Raw genomic sequence first — 22,834 nt, forward strand, 5'->3', positions numbered from 1 at the left:
TTGGACCAGAGTATCGATTAAGGTCCAGGTCTGGTTAATATAGTTCTTATCGGGTTTAAGTATGGTTTGTCTTATGTGGATCCCATTAGACCCGGGTCCGGACCCAATACATACCCGAAAATTGAGACCAGGTCTGGTTTCACCTGGGTGTGAACCAAACCCGACCCGTTGACACCCTACTCCTACCTAAGAAATTGGGTTTGGGTCGGTCCGGCTGCCCGATACAAACCCGACCCGTTGAAGCTGTGTGTGTTGGTACATGCGTTAGTGTGTGGGCAGTCGTGGACACAAAGGCAAGTTCGTCTTCCTTCTTCCCCTCCTTTGTTAAATCTTGCTTCCCTTTTGCAAATATATTTAACTAATTAATTCGAGTTCGTTTTTCACTTCTCTCAGGCGCCTGATGATTGTGTTCTGTTCTATTGCACATCTCCGTTGTTCGTTTGCAATTGATAAGCATTTAGTTCAGTCAATCTGGTTTCAATTTGGAGGTAGGTAATTGAAAAACGGAACTCTGTTGGTTTTCCTTTGCCGTAGTCGTTTCTTCCGTTCTTGATTATCTTCTGCATCTTCATTGCCGCCCATCTGGGTTTTCGTTGATTTGGTTGAAAAGGGGATTTCTCGATCTTTTGATGCTTGCCTTCTTTTGGGGAGGAAGTGCGTCAACTCGTTCTCTGTGGGTGGAATTGATACTGATTTTGGGTCTCTTCGAGAGGGAATGAAATAGGTTCAGTGATTGTATTCCCATTCAAATATTTGTAAATTGAAAAGGTTCTTTCTTATATCTGTATGGCTTCATGCATCGATAGTTGCGACATTCATCTTTTTATTCGAATCTCTTTTGGAGAAATCTTCACAAGAGTCCTTCTAGTAAGAGAGCTTCATTCATACATGTCCCAATGTAGGCACAGAGAAATTAGGAAAGTTGCAGGAGAAAACCTTCGCATTTCCATCATCTCCTGCTTGGAAGTATAATAAGTATTGACTGAATCATAGTTACCAGGGAGGGGAATGGATACTGGAAGCGATGCGTGAAGCAAAAGCGGGAAACGAGTATTAAAAACTAGTATGAAGCCGGAAGTGGGTTTCATTTAGGAAGCATTTGTGGAAGAGTGTGAAATGCGAAAAAGGAAACGTGAAGGAGATGAGGGAGAAACGAGTGGGCAGCGGAAAAAAAAAATATTAACATGAAAAACACAAAAAACAGGGGGAAACGTGTGGGAAGAGAGGGGGAAACTAGTGGGAAGTCTGGGAAATGAAAGGGATGCGAGTGGGAAGCGCGCTTCCCACAAATGGGAAGCGAGTTCCCCCATTCTTCCCCCTTTTTGGCGGAAGCGTGGCGATTCCTCTCCTAGGGAGGCACTTCTGGTAACCATGGACTGAATAACCCAATAAAATTTAAAATTGTAGATGTAAAGATTTCATATTATTTTACAAGGAAACCAAGTGATTGAGATGACACGTTGAATCAGACGAGGTTCTTCATCAGAGCGGTAGGGGGAGAGAGAGAAAGCATCGCCGTTGTGGCAGAGAAGAAGGGTGTGGAAGGGTCTCCGGTGGTCAAGGTAGCACAGATTTTGGTGTACTGGATCAAGCAGCATATGCGTGTTGCAGCATCGGCTGACCATTTATGCGTGCGTTAGCCGGCTGACCATTTATGCGTGCGTTCGAAGAAATGCACCAAGATGCTTGCCATTTGGCTCGGGTTGGGTTTGCAAAGAGCTTGCTCTGTACAACTCGTACAGTCTTGTTAAATAATAAAATATATTATATACATAATTTCTATCAAATAATGCAATAACAAATGAGTACTAAAAATATTTGATTTGCAATCTATAAATTTATAGATCAAAACTTATTGCTTTCAGCTTTGAAACAATGGCTTTTCTAAAAGTGTCAGCTTGAGCCTGACTTAAATATACTTTCAACTTTTAAACAATGAGTTTCTTCATCGATGAACCAATATTACCACATGTTTCGGGTCCATCTTATTTGGATATGAACTCTGATTCTTTATTCTATGCATTTTGGTTTGAAATTTAACATGATTCTACTTGTATCCGATCCGTTTACACCTGTGCTTTGTACTGAACCTGATGATTTCCATTTGTGTAGCAAAATTGCGGAACCAAGCTAACCGTCGTATGCATGGATGGGGCACTGCGCACCATCGTAGAGGCAATCCATGCAAGCCCTGCACAAGCTGTCCTCTACATAGCGGGCGGTGCCTCTCAGGTGACACCACCATCCCCATCTCTTCTTTTAATCTGTCACCCATTTCTTTCTTTTTTTTTGGTGTATCCATCATTTTTTGTTGGTTTTGTTGAATATAGGTGCTTGGGTGGCTCATGACTGTGCCAGGGGCATCAAACACCGTCCTTGAGATTCTTGTTCCCTACTCTCGTGTTTCGATGGCTCAATTGTTGGGGAAGGTGTGTAGTTGTTCATCTTTTGATGACCCGCTTGCCAAATGTTCATATTGGATAGTTTCTACTGGAAATATCACATTTGATTGCATAATATGCGATTTTACAATGTTGGTAGTTTGAGTTTCTATGTTGGTCTTATTGAATTTCATGCTTCGTGGTTTTGCATGCCTATTGATGAACCACCTGTCCAATGTTCATATTTGGTTGGTTTTCTCCTGGAAATATTCATTTGGTTGCGGAACATGGCATTTTTTGGTAGTGGTAGTTTTTATTTTTTATGCTTCATGGTTTGACATCCTTTGCTGATGCTGGTTGTTTCAGGAGTAGGCATTCTTCATGTGCTGGTAATGTTGTTGTGGTTATTAATTTCAAGAGTAGCTGTTCTTTATTTGGTGATAGAATAAATAATGGTTAGTTCTGCATCATCATTGTCACTGTTATTTTGTTATTTTTAGATGTTACAAAGTCGTGTTGCTCATAAAGGGCAGGGTATAATTCATTTTTTTCTCTCTTCAAAATTTAGTATGTAGTTGCCTGCTATAGTTATTGTTTATGATGGTTGTTTTTATTTCTTATGATGGTATTCGAGTGTTGGGGATGTCTCTAGTTAGGTGTTGGTAAGTTCCACTAATGAAATAAAGAACAACCCAGGGGAAATAGTCTTGTTTTAGATGGGCTAGTCCCCTAAAATAGAAGCAGACTGGAATTTTACATCAATTGCATCATCTAGGCCAAGCTAGTTAGGGTATCTAGTGAATTCACATTTTTCATTGAAGCTTGCGTGATATATAGAAGGATACAATTACAAGAGATGTCTATCATAATGGAAACATCAACCTAATTTTTGATCTTTCCAAGCATGATCTACTCAAGTCTATGACATGAAATGACATTGAGATCCAATGGTTAAGTTGCAAGCTGTACTTTCAACACCTAAAAGTTTGATTGAATGTGACCATCTGCTGTACATATTAAAGTTCACTAGCTACTGCCTGGTGTACACGATAGGGTTTTCTCCTATGTCACATGGGTGCGGGTGCGGGGATTCGGCACTTCCAAAAAACCCGGGTGCGGGGGTGCGGCAGGGGAAAAAATGTAAATATATATATATATATATATATATATATATATATATATATATATAGGGGGTCCGGGGGTTCCCCCCGGCGCGGGTCCCGCTGCGCGGTCAGCGGGCGGGGTCCAGGGGGGGCCGCGCCCCCCCCCCCCAGATTTTTTTTTTAAATTCCGCAGCCCATTTCATAGGGCAATTTTTAAAAAAAAAAACAAAAAAAAAATGGAACATCCGCAGCCCATTTCATAGGGCAATTTAAAAAAAAAAAACAAAAAACAAAAAAATGGACCAAAATGACCCTGGGTGCGGTCAACACACCCAGGGTCGGGTTGACCGCACCCGATGCCGCACCCGTACCCGCGTCGAGTCGCGTCGACGCGGGTGCGACACCCTGCTAGCTGAGTCCCTGTGACATAGGTTTTCTCATAATATATGGCAACTTATTATGCAACGTATAACCATCAGCATGCATTCATGTCTCCTAAGTTCGTAACACTTATTTGATCACTGGTGCCCTAAGTGTCATTAACAATCAGCTATTATCATGATCCAACTTTAGTGGCCTATTGTTAGGACAAGGAGACCAAGGTTGTAAGTATCGTATCGTTACCTGTATCGGTCGAGCCCAAAATAAGATACATATTGTATTGTATCGTATCATAAAAAATCATAAATTTTTAATATTTTTTTTTAAATTTGTAAAAAAAAATCATAAAAACTCAGCAAAAATTCTAAAAAAATCACAACACATGAAACAATGATGAATTGCACAAAATACAACTATAAAATCATATATGAAACTTTTATGTCTCATCTTCGTCATACACGTCCTCCTAGGACTACGCCTACTCCATTTCTGCCTTACTCATCACTTTTTCTTGTCTTTTTTCTCTCATACCAGTGAGTAATTGCTGACATTGCCATTTCACGACATCCAGAAAATTCTTTGACATGTAGGGGTCAACATTGTGATGTGTTCCAGATAAATGATGCTTCAACTGAGAGATACCACCTGAAAAAATATTATGGTAATAGTTGCACTCGATTTTCAATTGGTTTTCACTCATTACTTGAGTGCTTCATTGCCATGCCGAATCATCTCATTCCATCTTCCCCCAAAAAAAAATCAATAAAAAGCAAAAAATCAAGATTTTTTACCTTAACCCACTTTCTTGAGTTAAAACATGGTGAAATTGCACTCTTACTTGAGAAACCGCAAAAACCCTCTTCCTCATACACAGATCGGCCCCCAAATCGCTCTCACAACTCCTAGGTATTGAAAGAGTTTCAAGCTTGATTTCTACCTTGATATAAATTCCTAATTTTCGCGGATCCAACTTTGCAGTAAGTTGGTAAGGGGTTGCACGGGGGCAATGCTCCCCGCCCGTAAGGTGGGGGTTCGGGGGCTCAACAAGAATTTTTGGAAGATAGTTTTGTAAATTTACCCAAAATAGGTTGCCCTAGACTCCTTGTATTTAAAGAGGGCAACCCGTCTTTTGTAAGGTGCGTGCGTATCTCAATCTTAATAGTGGATCTCAGTGCGGCCGTGGACGTAGGCAACTCTTGTCGAACCATGTAAAATCCTTGTTCTTTGTGTGGTTGATTTCTTTCTCTTCTTCCCATTTTTGTTTCTTCGATCTATCAATAGTGTGTTGAGTCGTTCCCCAACGCTAGGATGCGTGGATACCCCTCTAATGGCCTCTACACAAATGAGGAAGTTACAAACAATACACTATGTATCATTCGATACAGTATGATGCAAGGGGTGTATCGTACAATGCATCCAATACGAATACGATACACACTCATATTGCGATACGAGTGTGTATTGTATCGTTATTTCCCATAGTAATGATACGTTTCGTATGATACATTACAATACTTACAACATTGAGTGAGACCCAAAGATTAGCCATTGGTAATAGGACTTTATCCATACTGTACAACATTTGAACTACAATCAAGTTTTTTGACTAAAATTTCAAGTTAGTCTAAGTTGAGCAAGATGGATATGGCCAGGTTAGGTTGAGGTATGTTTCTAATCAGGCATAGATAAGAACCATATTCACAAGTAGATCACATGTGAAATAATTTAAACTATATCATGAAAGCTCGCTCATAGTTGAAGAAGCTCAGTGATCTAATGCCCACATCAAATATGGACTGAATTATCTCATGACATTCTGAACCAGCTCACTTACTGGTTTAATGGGTGAACAACCAAACCCTTTGGACATACTACTGTTGTAGGTGGTGGAGAACCAACATCGAGGTGCCAAACCTTTCAAATCTTTAACCTAAATAAACTTTTGTATGGATGAGTTGTCCTATGGTTAAACAACTTTTCTGAGACTTAGTACCATTTGAGACCTAAACCGTGTTCCTGAACTTGTATAGGTTAAAGAAATTCTACTTCACTTGTGTAATGTGATTATAATTTATATGGGTGATTACTCATTAGCCTCCTACTTATCTTAATAAAAGAGACGGATTGGTCCTTTCGAGTTCGGATAAGTCTATCAAACTTGTTGATCAACTTAATTATGTTGCAATATATGACTGCTCTCAACCAATTTTCCTTTGGTAAGTCCCAATAACTCAACCTTAATGTTGGCTAGATTGATGCAAAATCAATTTCCCCATTGCAGACCAAGTTGTTTAATTTCTGTCAAATATTGGTGAACCATTGGTTACCATTCTGATTGTAAACTGCTGGCTATGCCTCTAATGATGAATGTGAAGGCACAAAGTTGCTCTTGATATTGATATGCTGAAGTTATGTGTTGGTTTCTGACAATCCATAACATCTTGCTAAGATGTGACTTGTATCTGTGTCAACATCATGCTGACAAAAGCTGCTGCTGACTGGAGAATATTGCATATTTAACACAGTTGTCATCTGTTACTTTAAATGCAATATTAATAGTAACAAATGCTTAATTGTCGTAACTGATATGTTTACTTTTTTTTCAACTCATAACATGCTGAAAATCAAGTTTTGTCACTCTTTAAGCTCTTTTGAAATGATTTTTTGTTGTTGTCTTTAGTTTCCTTATCCATTTCTTATCGCTATTGTGTTGCAGTTCATAGGAGAAAAAATGTGAAGTTTTAGGCTATAAATTTCCCTAGTTGATGTATATATATTGGATATATCTACTATTATGGTTGTGTTATCAGCTTATATGCATTTCTTAATCCTTCTTCTGGATAATTCTTAGGAAAACTAATGAAGTAATCTCATTCTTATTTAACTCTTCTGCTTTCACGACATGCATTGGCATTTTCAATCTCTGTTGTAGGTTCCTACACATTTTGCTAGTAGACAGACTGCAGAAGAATTGGCGTTATTGGCATATAATCGTGGAATGCGACTTTCAAAGACAGGTTATGCATATAGAATGATGTGGACATGAAAGGCTTAAAGATCATATACATGTTTTTGATACACTATGGTTAACTCATGGTTGTTACTCTTCACACAGATGATCTTCTGATGTAACTTCTATCATCCAAAACTTAATTGATCTCCTTGATGATTTGTTTATGCTCTTGAAACCATTTTCATTTTGACTTATAGTTTCTATTTCTAAACAAAGGGAAAAACATTCATGCAGTTGTTATTTCTAATGACCGGCTTAGTTAAAGACACATGAATGCACTCATGATTTTCTATTTTTAATAGCTAGGCACGACTACATAATAGGATGTGATATGATTTAAAAATTACTGCATCTTTCCATGCATATGATCTGAAGTATGTTTTCTTGGCTGAACTAATTATCTAATGAAACATCAAACAATATTTTCTTTGATGATTTAAAGGTCCCAGAGAAAGTTCAAGAAGGTTGAAAAACAACGTGGATAATGCCATGAGATAATTGATAATGGAAAATGAACAGGATTTCATCAGAGCCAACAGGTGGCAGGTGACTACTATAGAGTCTCTAATAGATATTTCCATGCGTGGAAAGTCATGTGACGAGATAACATTCACGTAGTTGAACAAAATTGTCAAATCTAGAAGGAATAGATTGTGTTAAAATCTTGTTAATTTGGCCATCATTGAACTAAAATGTGGTTGAAAATTTCTTTTAGAAAAAAAACCTAGAATCTGCTTTACCATTGTTCATACCTTCATTTTCCATGCATGCACACATATTCCTTAAAAGGTTTTGTGAACAATGAGCTCGTCACTATTTCAGTCTTTTGTGCAGTTGAACTCTTTAATTCTCTGTAATTGGTTTCTTGCTTTTATAGCTTGTTTGGTCTGATGCAAAATTTTCTAGTCATTGTTGAACAGGTGCCCCAGTTATAGGTTTGGGTTTTACAGGTTCTTTGGTTGGTGTCCATCTGAAGCGTGGAGATCATAGGTAACTTTTACAGTTTGTTTCCTAAGAAAGACGTGATTGTTTTCCAAAATTTCTTTTTTTGTACCCATAGTGAAAAGAGAGAATACATAAGCTAATGTTGGTTTACATGATGTTCATATATATTCCAAAATTTCTTTTTTTGTACCCATAGTGAAAAGAGAGAATACATAAGCTAATGTTGGTTTATATATATATTCATTCATGCTTGTGATGCTGTGATCTGTTTTGAGACGCTAGCCCTTTTATCATCAATTTTCATATTGGCATTATTGTTCATTCATGGAGTTCAAACAAAAGTGCAGTTTGTTTATGAATAGCTTTACCCCATAGAGAAGACCCTTGTGAAGAAAAAACTACTATATAGCTTAAAAGAATAAAGCCTCGGCTAACAATGCCTGTTGATGGTGATATATCTTCAATGACTATGATGGTCAATTTGTGTTATTTGTCATATACTTTTTAGTTCAAAATTTCAAGTTAGATTTTTACTTTTTCACATTGTCATATATATTCTTGGGCATGCTTTGTTGTAAATAAAGAATTAAATGCTTTGTTGGAAGTGTTGTTTATGTGATTTTGGTATACAGGTTTTACTTGTCAACTAGAACTTCTAGCCGACTTTGGTTATCTGAGGTCACCTTATCAAAGGTTTACAACATGTGCTCTGCTGTGTGTACTATTTTTTGGAGATGGAAATTGCACTAGATTTCCATGTTTTTTGATATTTTTTCTGGTGGGTAACTTTTTTGTTGTTTATTTAGGGCTTAAGAGATCGAGAACAAGAGGATAAGGTTTCAAGTTGTTTTGTACTGTCGGTATGTTTCTTTTTTTTTAATCTTTTATGTTTGGTTTCATCTCTTTGCACATGAAGTACTTTATATCATCCAACTCTAAATAAACGGTGTATAAATTATGTTGCATCATAGCCATATAACTTTTCTTCAATTTACAAACACGAATCTACTTTCTGGCATACTAGTGTTTGCAGAGAGGGTTGTAAATTGTCAAAGCTGTTGTGCTGTTTTCCTTATGATATTCAAATCTACAAATTATCGGCTATTATTTTTCTTGGGAACCCACTGCTTTTTATTGCAATTGAGTGTTTTGTACTATATATGGTAGCTCAAGGAGATTTGAATGCTAAGAATTACCTGAGACATAAAACCTGTAGTATTCAGAGATTTTGCCTTGCTGAGATATAGTTGATATTGACACATGTGACTATGTAACATTGATGATGAACACAAAGGAGTCAAGCATAGCATATATGTTGGACTTTGTGATTATAAAAACCAGAGGGGATAATTTCTTTGTTCTAAAAGTGTCTACAAAATGTATTTAATAGTAACATAAAACAGCACATCTTCTAGGAAAGAGTAAACAACTGGACTACATTGCCATTAGGCTGTTCAATTCAATTGAGAAGATGAGAACCGTATCTAGTGTTGTACCTCTTGCTTAAGTTCATGGATGGGAAATATCAAATGATGCAATCATTATATCATGTAGGAGCCTGTAAGTTAGATTCAAATGATAGGGCCTATAAGTTAGATTCAAATGATAAAGTAAAATAGCATGCTTTACTGAAAAGAGTGGACTCAATAGCCTAGCCTAAATTCTGACTAGCATTCAGTTCAGTTGTGAAGATGAGAACAAGATAAGGTTGATCTACCTCTTAAGTTCACAGGTTGGAAATGTTAAATCAGTTTCATACATATCATGCATAGGGTTTTACATGCATCCAACTGGATATATTGGAAGACTTGTATTATGTAGGCTAAAAATAACCATGTGAAGGCTGCAAGTAGCTTCAAGAGCTGGGCTTGACACTTTCAAAAAATCTTCAAGAGACATGATTTAATGATTTTTCAAAACTAGTGGAACTTGAGGCCATTTGTTATTAGTTTGTGTTTTGATGAATAAATTATCATGCTGTACTCCATACTTTTAGGAAATCTATATATATATATATATATATATAGGGTAATACATCCATGCTAAATATGGAACGGTGCTAAGTGAATCATTTTATTGGATTTTCGGTGTTTTTTGAAATTCTGACCATACAGATGTGTTCATCGCGATTGATTTTCTAGAAATCGGCACTTGGATCATGCATTTTAGATGGAAAAAATGGTATTTGGAGCCTCGAAAATTTATGAAAATTGTATGCCGTTGATTTTTTAGACCTTATAAAAACCTATCCATGCATCCTAATCAAATGCTCCAAGAACTGATTCCTATAAAAACAAGCATATATGTCACATTTGTATGGTCAAAATTTCAAAAAAACCCTGAAAATCCAATAGCATGTTTCATTTAGCACTGTGCCCATTTAGCACGAATGTATTACCCTATATATATGTCATAGTCACCTATATCATTCAAGGTATTATCTCAGCGAGGGCATTTCTCAGAGAGATTTTCAAAAGTTTAAAAATCTTGGGAGTTTAAAAAATTGAAAAGTATAAATATTAACCAAAAAGATAAGAAAATCATAAGTTTTACATTATTTTCTTCCAAAAATATAAAGAAACAAGTTTTAAAGGTTCTAAAAATATAAAAGAAACAAAAAAAATAGGAAATGCAAACTTAAAATATAAATAAAGAGTTTTTCCCCAAAAATATTGTGATATTATCACGATATTTTGAAAATATCGCGAGATATTCCCTTTAATATTGGCTACCTTAAAATATTGGTATTTTTTGTGATATTTTCAAAATATCACTGATATTATATATATAGGGTAACTAAAATATGTTTACCAAACAAATATGTTTACTGGTATGAACCAAGATTTTCATAGTTTTTTTTTTACTTTTTTTCAAAATTTTTACCATACGGATGTTATACACTTGGTTTTATAGAAATAGACTCTTGGATCATCCAATTACAATGTATAAGAAGGATCTTTTACAACGGCTTAGAAATTTCATAAATATTCATGCATAAAAAATCACATTTCTTGATCCGACTACGATGATCCAAGAGTCTATTCCTAGCAAATGGATGACGTTGAATGCATCTGCAAGGTTAAATTTGCAAAAAATCTATGAAAATCTCGATTCATACCAACAAACATATTCCAGTTTTCCTATATATATATCTATATATTTAGGGAAGGGGGACCGTCCAACCAAAGGAAGGTACAAACCGTTCAAGCCACTTTAAAAAATCATATTCAAAAGCATTTTATTGGCAAATCCAACCACGGATGTGATTTTCATGATAAAAAAACATAAGAACTGACTCTTATTGCAAACTTTTTTTTATGCATAGATTGAATTTTTATGATCAAAATACTTCAAAAATTTCAATCCGTTAATTTTTAACACCTTATAAAATCCTACATGCACATCAAACTTTTTTTTTTCTATAAGAGCTGGTTCTTAGGTTTTTGACCATGGAGATTGCATCTGTATGGTCATCTTTGCCAAAAAAGCACTTTTAAAATCGTTTTTTCAAAGTGATTTGGATGGTTTGTACCTGTGTCACGCAGACTCTTCTAATAGGGCACCGCACCCTCAGCCAGGCGGGTGCGACACTTGGACACAACTTCCTTTGTGTTAGGTGAAGTCCACCACACTGAGGTCCATTTCTATCCAAAAGTCGATTCAGTTAACCCCAATCAAGTCTCTCTCTCTCTCTCTCTATATATATACACACACACACACACACACACTCTCCCTGCACCCAAGTTTTTTTAAAGGGCTGCACCCGCACCCGCACCCGCACCTATGTGACATATGTTTGTACCTTCATTTGGTTGGACGGTCACTCTTCCCTATACAGACACACACACACACACACACATATATATAATGTGCAATTATTTACATGGTTTATATTGTGTACGGTATGCATGCAAAATGTTGATATCATCAGTAAACTGTCACATACGGGAATAAACGTATGATATGCTAACTTTGACTAGTGATTGATCATGTAGAGTATATTTTGTCCCACATTTATGAGATAATTTATATAAACCTACAGATATCATGTCTTCTTTGATAGTCTTTTCTGAATCCTCTGTACAATTATGAACTATAATATGAATACTCAACCAATGACAAATATTGAAATATCATCATCATTTTCACCTTTTCTCTTCATGTGCTATTGTTTAATATATTTTCTGGTCTTCTCAGGCATGATGTCTTTGTCTACTATTCTTTTCTGTGTTTTCCAATGGTATTTCATGTTACTTAGCTGGTGTTGTATTTAGAGGTTTATTTCTACTGATTGCCATAGATTAATTCATTTATCTTATGTTCTTTATTTAGGCAATGGCAGATGCTTGCATGGCAACAACTCCACCTATCTCAATGTTAACAGAATCTGAAGTGCCTTATGAATGTGAAAAAGTTTTCAACGAGGATGAAGAATTACAACAACTTTTAGAAGGACAGATATGCATGAAAGTCTACCCATTTATGAGCAGTATGGTGAATTATATTAAGCATTTCATTATCACCATTTATTTTGTATTAAAACTAAGAAATTTGATCTTGCAGAGAAAAATGATTCAAACTCAGAGAGAAAGATTATATTATCAGGCTCATTCAATCCCTTGCATGAAGGACATATCAATCTTTTGGAAGTAGCTTCAAGGCAATGAATCCTTGGCATCTTTATTTTTTCCTGACCATATATGTCTAAAAGGTTTCCTTTCAATGTAAGGGTGGACATTGGGTTGGGCAGCTAATGGGCTTTTGGGCCCTCAACCTGCTATTGGTTGGGCTTGGGTAGCATCTTTTCTCCCAAGCCCAGTTAGTTTCCGGTCAAACCCGACCCTGATATTTGTCTGTTTGGGCTATGTAGGGCCCTTAATACCCGAAACACACACATATCATATATAAAAAAATCTGGCGTGTGAAACGCAATCCCTTGCATCCAACTACTGATTTGTGATTGTCAGTGGTCAGTGTTAGAATGTACAACACATTAGACTAGTTTAGGTGTGCATACATTAGGTTAGTTTAGGTGTTTTTTGTTTCTTTTGTTTTTCTTATTAAGATTCCTTTTATTTTTGTATTTCTTATTTCTTTTGAATTTTTATTTGGTTTGCTGTATCTTTTGCCTGCAAGGATATTCTTCTGATTCAGGCTAGCTAGGCTAGCCATTGGGTTAGACTAACTGTTAGGGTGTCCTAATGGTGAGTTTAGCCGTTAGAGCACCCTAAGTGGTTAGCTCTCTTGGCTTGTATAATATAAGGGCAATGCCTCGTTTTCAGCATGCATCTTGTATGCATTTGTGATTAATAAAATTTTTACTTTTTATATTCTTTGTAAGTTCTTTAGAGACCAATTTGTATTTGTTAGATTGAGATCTATTTGTGTAAAGTCCGCAGATTTTCTGGATTTTTCAGAACAAAATAAAGGATTATTCTCGGTATTTTTATGGGAAATTCATCGATAGTTATTAATTGATGAACTTTTGGATTATTCTCGGTCTTTAGTTTTCTTGTTGTTGTTGACTCTCTGACATTTATGTCACTCCTTTAATGCACCTTTTCTACCGAACTTTATCATTATGACTACTTCAGTTTGATTTTCTTGAGCTAATTTTGATTGTCTAATCACATAATTGCTATTAAGCTAGAGGAATGATTAGTGACCAGTTTGCCTATGAGGGCAAATGTTACTGGAATCTTTGCTTTGCTTCTTTGTCACTTGATATTATTTATTTTGCAGCATGTTTATTGATTGCTATCCATGCTTTGAGATCTCTGCCATCAATGCAGATAAACCTCCACTCACAGTATCTCAAATAAAAGAGCGAGTTAAGCAATTTGAAAAAGTTGGTGAGTATGATTATGTTTTTGTTCCCTATTGGAAGATAATATTTATCATTGCACTTCTTTATGCATGAAAGGACCAACTTTGAACCTCATAAAAAAGTTGCTAGATTTATTGTATTTCTTCATCCCTGAGATGCCTAGTAAGTTTAATATTTCAGCTATGTCTATTTAGATTGATTACTGTTGGTGAAATATTTATTTAAATGTTGCCGTCTTTCAGTTTTCTTGTGTTTTTGACTTTCATCATGGAGGCAGATGTCAGTTGAACTTTTGCACTGTGAAGATTATACTTGAATATGTATCATGCATGTATATATCATGCATGTATAATGTCTTAAGAGAGCATTTTTATGATTTTTTAGGTTTAGGTTTAGCCTCCTTTGTGTCTTTTATGTAGTCAAAGGCCAGAGGTTAGATAATTTTCCTCTTTTTCTTCATGTTTAAGTCGACCTTATATATATCCTGTCAGAGTGTGATGATTCTGGACCAGATCTGGTCCGATATTTGTATTTTCCTTTCTATGTGTGCTGGACCGTATTACCCTTTTCCACTCTCTTGTATGTTTTATTTGTTTAAGGGTATTATTGTCCTAATGTAAAATTGGTTGTACTATAAGTCTTTGTAACCAATAGAACCCACGTTAAGAAAAGAGACTCAACTTGGGAAAGCTGCAGCCTTAATTCTTCTTCTCTCCTCTTCTTTTCTTGGTTAACGTGTTTGAGGCTCAACCCAAATCTGATTTCTAATATGGTATCAGAGCATACTTGATCGGGATCGCTATTGCTTCGTCAAAGGTGACTAAATTGATCATTTGATCTTTGTCTCTCCCTCTTCTTCTTTTATTTCTTCCTGTCGGTTCCTCTTCCTTCTTATTTCTTCTCAGATCTTATTTCTTCCTTTTGTTCTTGGTTTCTTCTTCCTCCTCTTTCTTCAAAGATCGACATTTGTGGTTGATCAGATCTGAATCAAGATTCAAGATCGGTATTCGTTGTTGATCATATCTGATGTCAATCAGATCTGAATTAAAATTTACAATATTTGTTGAAGAAAACTGATTCAGAACTGTCGACAATCAGATTTGAATTAGATTCAGGAATCGTTCCTTATTTTCGATCAGATCCGACGTAAAAAAAACTGTTTGATCTGACGTCAACATATTGAAATTCCTGTTGTATTCTTTGATCTTGTTTTATTTCCCTGCATTCTTCACTCATGGATTCCACTTCTAATCTTTTATCTGCCAATTTCCTTGGCCAACTTGTGTATGAAAAGTTAACAAATTCTAATTTTCTCACCTGGAAACGCCAAATAATTCCTTTCATTCGGAGTCATGATCTTTTAGGTCACCTTGATGGATCAATTTCGATCCCACCTCAAAATGTGATCCAGGAACAACAATATGAGAAAGGGGTTGTGGTGTCTACCACTACAATTCGGAATACATAATATATTCTGTGGATGAAAAGGGATCAAGCCCTTGTTGCATACATTACATCAACATTGTCGCAGGGGGGTACTTTTTGGAATTCCTGATAACTGCACTGCTGGACAGTTATGGGCGCACCTTGCCCATACATATTCTCAAATTTCTGAGGCACACATCATGAATCTCTGAAGACAGTTTCATGGCCTGAAGAAAGGAACAATGAGCATTATAGAATACTTCAACAAGATGAAACATATTACAGACCAGCTTGCGTTAGTGGGTGCAGACATACCTGAAAAAGAGATTGTGGAACAATTTATTATTGGCCTTGGTCCAGAATATCATATCATCTCCACTACTCTACAAGGGCATGATGAGTTACCCAAGTTGGATGTTACGAAAGCCAAGCTTCTTGGATATGAGAATATCCTGAAGATGATGATGGATGAGAATGTTAATACAAAATCTTATGAAGTCCTCTGTACTAATGTCAACCGTGGAAGATTATGGGGAGGATGGATATGAAATAGAGGTCGTGGTCGTGCAGGGAACCAGGGAGGCAATGAAGATCGCCGTTTGTTACCTCTTCTTGATGTACCATCTTTTGCAGGACCCCAGGGTAGTCGCAGCTCGTTACCCCAGGGACGTGGTCCACCCACTTGTTTCCTCTGTAAAAGGCCTGAACATATTAAAGTTCACTGCTGGTACAACAAACAAAATAATCAGTTTTTTGGTCAAAAGACTCAAAACAGAATTCAAAACAATAAAGGACAACAAGTGAGTGACTGACCGTCACAATCAAAACCTGATCTAAATTTTTACTTCTAGCAGCAATTTCTGGGTTGAATTTGAAGCAGAATGATCAAAGAGTTTGGTATATTGATTCTGGAGTTGCTAGCCATATCACAGGAGATGAGGGTAAGCTTTCTATGTTGGTTCCTTATTTTGGAAAGTGTAGTATAATTATAGGAGATGATACTCGCCATCTAATATCACATATTGGAAATTCTTCCATACCTCTTTCCCATTTTAATACTCTTAATCTATCTAATGTTTTATTAGTTCCCAATATTACAAAGAACCTTGTTTTTGTTTCCAAACTTGTCGATCATTCTAATCTTTGTGTTATTTTTACTCTTTCTATATATGTCAAGGATCTTTACATGAAGAAGACGTTCGCTGAGGGAGAACGTGTTGGTAACATGTACATCTTTAGAGAACGACCTTCTCAAGTATTGACCGCCCTTGCAATGAAGATTGTTTCTGAATCTTGTTTCTTATCCAAAAAAAAAGCTAAATGTTTGGCATAATCGGTTAGCTCATTGTAGTCGTCCTTTTATTGAAAAGTTAGTTTTAGACAATTTAATTCCTAAACAAAGTCTTAGTTTTGAAATTATTGATTCTCTTTGTCCTAGTTGCCAACTGTAAAAAAGTCATGTTTTACCTTTTAATATTCTTAATAAAAGAGCCTCTAAATTGTTTGAGATTGTTTATTCTGATGTTTGGGGGCCTGCTCTTGTTAGTTCTTCTTTTGGCTCTCGATATTATGTTACCTTCATTGATGATTACTCTAGGTTTACGTGGATCTATTTCATGAAACATAAACTTGAAGTATTCCAAATATTTCGTAAGTTCCATATCATCGTCAAAAATCATTTTGCTGCTTCTATTATTAACTTCCAAAGTAATGGAGGCGGCTAGTATTCATCGAAGGAATTTGTAGACTATTTCTAGCATAACGGAATTACACGAAGGGTTTCATGCCCTTATACCCCTCAACAAAATGGGATTGCTAAGAGAAAGCAACGCCATATACTTGAGAGTGCTTTGACAATGATGCACGAAGGAAAAGTTCCCCTTTGGTTATGGACAAAGGCCTTTCATTCAACAATATATGTTATAAATTGTCTTCCAATGAAACTACTTGACTTCAATTCTCCATTATATGTCTTATATAGAAAGTATCCTGATTATAACTGTTTTCGAGCTTATGGCTGCACTTGTTGTGTTAATATTAATGATAGTCTTAGAAGCAAATTTGACCCAAAGGCTAACATTTGTAAATTTATTGGATATTCTGATTATCACAAAGGTTATAGGTGTTTTGATATCAACAAAAAGTGCATTCGTGTTTCCAGAAATGTTGTTTTTGATGAATTATCATTTCAGCCCATTGCTAGAAATCTTGAAAGTGATATTCAAGAGAAAGAATACTAAAGCCCTGGTTGAGCAATGATCTTTTTGCCAATGGTGATCGAATACTTTAAGACTTTATATCACCTGATTCAACTTAGCAAAATACAGGAGATATTAGTGATAATCCAGTTAATATTGATGGTGTCACCTCAAGTACAGAGAATACTGATGCAACTTTTTTAATAAAGCATTTTTAAAAGATGTTTTTCAATAAAATCATTCGTGTAAACCATGCATCAAATTATAAAAATCGGCTCACACAAATGGTGAAGTCCGGGTCGAACTCAGGGAACGGGTTTAACAACTTTTGTACCCCAAACAATTACAATCTTTATTGCCTTTCAATAAAATAAAAAGAATAATTAACTAATTAAAAGAGTTACCCTCTGGAGAGGGCTAAAAAATAAAAGGCCTTATTACAATTTAACTTAAAATAAATGGCACTCTAGCCTAAAAAAAATAAAAATAAAGGAAAAAATCTGCATGGATTCTTTTCCTCACGATCTAGCATTCTTTTCGTAAAGCGTGTACGGCCTTTCGCTAACACGCTCTTATCTTTCAAAAGAAACCGTCTGCAAAACATAAAAAAAAAAGAAAAACCCAAAACAAGGAAAACAAAATGGATGCAATTTCTAGCACAATGAAAGTTAGTTGCAAAGAATAAACTAAATCAATTCTAACTATAACAAGTATAAAAATAAATTAACTACTAACTATGTAGCAAAACAAAAGAATCTATCTCCTAAACTAAGAGGTATTAAACTACTAACTAACTACAAGACAATTTATTGGAACAATCTCACTAACTAACACCGAGTAAAGAACGTAAGACAATCTAACTACACAAAGGAAGCCGAAAACCTAATCTATACTGCAATGAAAGATTCAACTAATAGAACTAACAAATTTCAAGACAGCCTAAATGAACAAAACTCACATTCTGTGGGTTCTAAAAAAAGTCGTGATCAGCGTGAATGACTCTGATAACATGGAGTGTGCTCACACGCGTGTGCATGCTCTGCTGAACTAACAATCTGCTAAGAGTGCCGGCTGATCTGGTCAAATGAAGATCGTGATCTGCAGCTCACGCTAGACGTGATACAACAGAGGTGGAGTTTGCTTTTGATCTGCTAAAAAAACAGCATATAAAAATCGATATAGCATGCATGCACTGATTTCAACAAATCAGATTTTCGGGTCTGATCTGAATCTTGATCAACGACTGCATGTCTGGCTCATGAAAACTGCGTAAACAGACTGGACGTGTGATCTGAAATCACGCTGATGTGCGTGCTTTAAAAATCACGCGTTTCAGCCTAGCCAATCTGCGTTTTTTATATGCTTGATCAAATCTACTGTGGCAATGGATCTGATAAAAAAAATTGATATGCAGTGTCTTGTATGCACAGATCCACCAAACTCGCTCAATGCTAGATAAAAGAAGGCTGCTGCACCTATTCGGATGTGATCAGGATCCGATCGGATCAGTATAGCATCACTCAATTGAGCGACCAGATCTGTCAACACTGACAGTTCTGATCCTGCTCTCACGCAAGTCAAACCCCCAGCAACGTGTATTCAAAGAAAAATTAAAACGTCTTACACTATGAAAGAAAAACTAAATATATGATTCTTGAAATAAAAATTACGCTATTCTACATGCAATAAAACTGCAGAAAATACCCTATATTATATGCAATGCTAATACGCGATTTTATATATTCGCTCCCATAATATAGATTTAAACTAAAGAACTGAGGGAGAAGAGACTTACCTTGCGGTTTGTCTCCGACGGACGGGTTGAGAAGAAGTGGCCTTTCTCCGATCTTGCATGTGCCTCCGATAATGGGGACAAGAAGAAACCAACGACGACAAGCGCAAGCAGAAAAGAAGAAGAAGAAGAAGAAGAAGAAGAAAGGGGCAGGAAGCCGGCTGGAGGAGAGAGAGAAGAGAGAGAGAGGGAGGAGGGGGCATGAATCTCAAGAAGAGAAAGACACCCCCTCTTCTCTCTTAATTCTATTTAAAGAGAAAACTAGGGTTAGAGTCTAAAAATATATATTTTCTAACAACCCCACAAATTTTTAAGAAATTCAAAATACCTTCATTTTCAAAAACTATTTTCTAAAAACTTGTTGCACTTTACTAAAGAAAAACTCAAATGGGCACAGATTTGCTCATTTTTCTTTTTAATTAAAATTAGTAAATCTCCTAACAAACAAGCATTATTAGTCACTTTTCGAACTTAATCATGCACATAAACGTGTAAAGAATATGCATAAAATTATGCATGATCAAATGTGGAGGCACGTCCTGTTTGATATAAAGATGGTATGGTATACCAAAGAAGGTCAAGATTAAATCAAATGGAAACTGAACAACAGGATCAACAACCTTATGAAAATCAAATTGTCACATCTCTCCATGGGCCGATATTAGAAAGTCGGCCAGGGTTCGAAATCCAATTCAAAGGTGGGTAAGTTATGAAAACTTCAGTATAGATCACCAGATTTTCTTGACAGAAATTCAAAAGCAAGTTGAACCTAGATCATTCATTGAAGCTTATCAAAATAAGCGTTGGATAGAGGCAATGAATGAAGAAATAAATGTATTACACATTGACAGATACAAGGCTCGCTTAGTGGCAAAAGGTTTTACACAGGAATGTGGTCTTGATTATGAAGGAACATTCAGCCCGGTTGTTAAAATGGGGACAATTCAGATACTTTTATCCCTAGCTGTAAATAATGGATGGTCCCTAAGTCAACTCGATATCAAGAATGCCTTTCTACATGAAGAGCTCAAGGAAGAAGTATATATGGAGCAACCGTCAATGTATGCTGAAAATGATGCTAAGAAATATGTATGCAAATTGAAGAGAGCAATTTATAGGCTCAAACAAGCATCTCGTTCTTGGTTTGAAAGTTTTTCTTCTGAGATTCAAAAACATGGTTTTTGTCGGTTACGTTTGGATCATGTTCTGTTCATTTACAAAGGTAAGGACTTCGTTACTATTCTTCTCATATACTTGGATGACATAATTGTCACAGGTAATTCAGATTCACATATCCAATCGGTGAAAGACCTCCTAAACAAAATGTTCAAAATGAAAGATTTAGGGGTGCTGAAATATTTTCTTGGTGTTGAAGTTGACAGAAAGGAGAATAAATTAATTATGACTCAACATAAGTACACTATTGATCTGTTGAAGAAAACATGTATGGCTGAGTGTAAACCATTGCTAACTCCTTGTCTAATTCATCAGAAACTTAGCATGTTTGATGGCGAGCCATACTAGAATCTTGCTGAATTTAGAAGCATTTTTTTGTAGTTTACAATATTTGACTTTCACTAGACCAGATGTTGTTTATGCTGTGAATCAAGTATCACAATTCATGCATCAGCCTAAAAATGTCCATATGCAAGTTGTAAAGCGAATTCTGAGATATCTTAAAGGAACCCTGGGTGATGGTTTAAAATACCGAAAACGTGAGAATAAAGGTATATTAGTTGTTAAGGCCTTTTCTGATGTTGATTGGGCAGGAGATCCAAATGAGCGCAGGTCAGTTTCTGGTTATTGTATATACATTAATGGATATCTTGTTTCTTGGTTCAGTAAGAAACAAAAGGCTGTGGCTAGATCAAGCACAAAGGCAGAATATAGATCCATGGCAACAGTTGCGTCAGAATTGGCTTGGATCAGATATTTGCTGAATGATGTGGGAGAAAGGATTCCCAAGTTCACTATATTTTGCGACAATCAGAGTGCAATAAAGATATCTTTAAATCTTGTCTATCATGGTCACACAAAACATATTGAGGTTGATCAACATTTCATCAGAATCAAAATTGAGGATGAAGAACTACAAGCAAGGTTCGTTAACATTGAGTTTCTGATTGCAGATCTATTTAAAAAAGGGCTGTCAAAGTGCAGGTTTTGGTTACTCAAATTCAAGTTCTATGGTGATAGACACGTACAACTTGAGGGAAGTTGTTGGAACGTGATGATTCTGGACCAGATCTGGTCCGATATTTGTATTTTCCTTTCTATGTGTGCTGGACCGTATTACCCTTTTCCACTCTCTTGTATGTTTTATTTGTTTAAGGGTATTATTGTCCTAATGTAAAATTGGCTGTACTATAAGTATTTGTAACCAATGGAACCCACATTAAGAAAAGAGACTCAATGTGGGAAGGCTGCAGCCCTAATTCTTCTTCTCTCCTCTTTTCTTGGTTAATGTGTTTGAGGCTCAACCCATATCTGATTTCTGATATATCTTTTGTGTATAGGACAAACCGTAGATCAGTCCTTATCTCTTGGTTGTTCCTGAAGTATTATAATGCTTGCTTGTCTTGATGCCATATCTTGGCATATGCATGCCAGTATTTGCTGAATTACTTCAATGAGATATCTGATGCTATTTTTTTGTGAAACAACCGTTCAGGATTAAGCTCTCCAAAAGTTCCATCTCCAATAAGCTTCTTCAAGGTCTTTTTTTTTTGGATCTTTGGTTGTTGACTTGTGGTGTGCGTGCCAAATGCAAGACTAATTTGCATTCCTAAAAATTCTTAATAAATTAAGCAATATTGCCTTGAAGTACCCATACTTTATTAAGTTTTTGATTGTTATGTTATAAATTTTCCAATCATGTTTCTGTTGTGGCAGGAAAAACAGTGATTATATCTAACCAACCATACTTTTACAAGAAGGCTGAGCTTTTTCCTGGGGGTGTCTTTGTAATTGGTGCAGACACTGCAGCAAGGCTCATTAATGTAAGTTGTTTCTTTATCCTCTTGAAAATAGTTCTGCTCAGGAGTGGAGCCGAATAGAGTGTTGGGTTCGCATTTGCCTGGTTCTTGCCAAAAATTTCCTTAGACACGAGGGATTTTTAGCTTAATATGCACATGGTAGCAATAATCTACCTATATCCCCAATTTTACAGTCTCTTTATAATGAGGTGGTGAATTTGTTTCCAATTTTTTTATGGAACTTGAGTAATTTTTCTCATCTTCTGTGGATAGCTTTATGCATTGATCCAACATTCTTCAACTTTGGTAAAAATTCTCTCTTCGAAGGCACAAATGGGGGGCCACCTATTTAAGAAACTGAAAAAAGGGGCATGTGCAATCTTACAATTGTGAACCATGAAACCAATGGCTGCCACCAGCCAAAGTAAAGACATAAACTGGGATTCATGAGTATGTAAGATGTTGAGAAATATAATGGATGTATCATTATTGTGCGCACTACCCTTTTTTCTTGTACATTTTATTATTTATAGGGGTATTCTTGTACTTTTTTATTATTTATTGTAAAATCGACAGTTTTTGTCTGTTAGTTGAGGAGTAGGGAAGTTAGCTCCTATTGTAACTCTCTCTTGTTTAGAATTAATGAGATTTCTAGTTTCCTTTCTCTTTTGTACGTGCTCTCCATGGATTTATCCATAAAGCTGAGTTTGTAACTTTGTATTGTAATGAACTATGCAGAAAAATAAATACAAGGTGCACAAGCACTATTACAAATCCAATAAAGGACAATACAC

At 36.0% G+C, this 22,834-nt stretch overlaps 1 protein-coding gene across 1 annotated transcript in view; it reads left to right on the forward strand.

Annotated features, from left to right (window-relative positions):
• The first annotated feature begins 367 nt into the window (after positions 1 to 367).
• The window catches only part of LOC149847306 (Nucleotidylyl transferase superfamily protein), a 33,018-nt gene continuing 10,551 nt past the window's right edge, over positions 368 to 22,834 (forward strand). The window contains exons 1-11 of the mRNA XM_089996926.1: positions 368 to 488; positions 2,113 to 2,232; positions 2,331 to 2,429; positions 6,798 to 6,882; positions 7,799 to 7,868; positions 8,456 to 8,516; positions 8,630 to 8,683; positions 12,156 to 12,312; positions 12,387 to 12,483; positions 13,566 to 13,675; positions 21,958 to 22,064. Coding sequence (XP_089853052.1) covers positions 2,146 to 2,232; positions 2,331 to 2,429; positions 6,798 to 6,882; positions 7,799 to 7,868; positions 8,456 to 8,516; positions 8,630 to 8,683; positions 12,156 to 12,312; positions 12,387 to 12,483; positions 13,566 to 13,675; positions 21,958 to 22,064 — 927 coding nt within the window. The 5' untranslated portion in view covers positions 368 to 488; positions 2,113 to 2,145. The remainder of the gene's footprint in view (positions 489 to 2,112; positions 2,233 to 2,330; positions 2,430 to 6,797; positions 6,883 to 7,798; positions 7,869 to 8,455; positions 8,517 to 8,629; positions 8,684 to 12,155; positions 12,313 to 12,386; positions 12,484 to 13,565; positions 13,676 to 21,957; positions 22,065 to 22,834) is intronic.

The sequence above is a fragment of the Nuphar pumila genome, chromosome 2, assembly GCF_984573655.1.
Source record: "Nuphar pumila chromosome 2, dmNupPumi1.hap1.1, whole genome shotgun sequence".
Classification (NCBI taxonomy): Eukaryota; Viridiplantae; Streptophyta; class Magnoliopsida; order Nymphaeales; family Nymphaeaceae; genus Nuphar; species Nuphar pumila.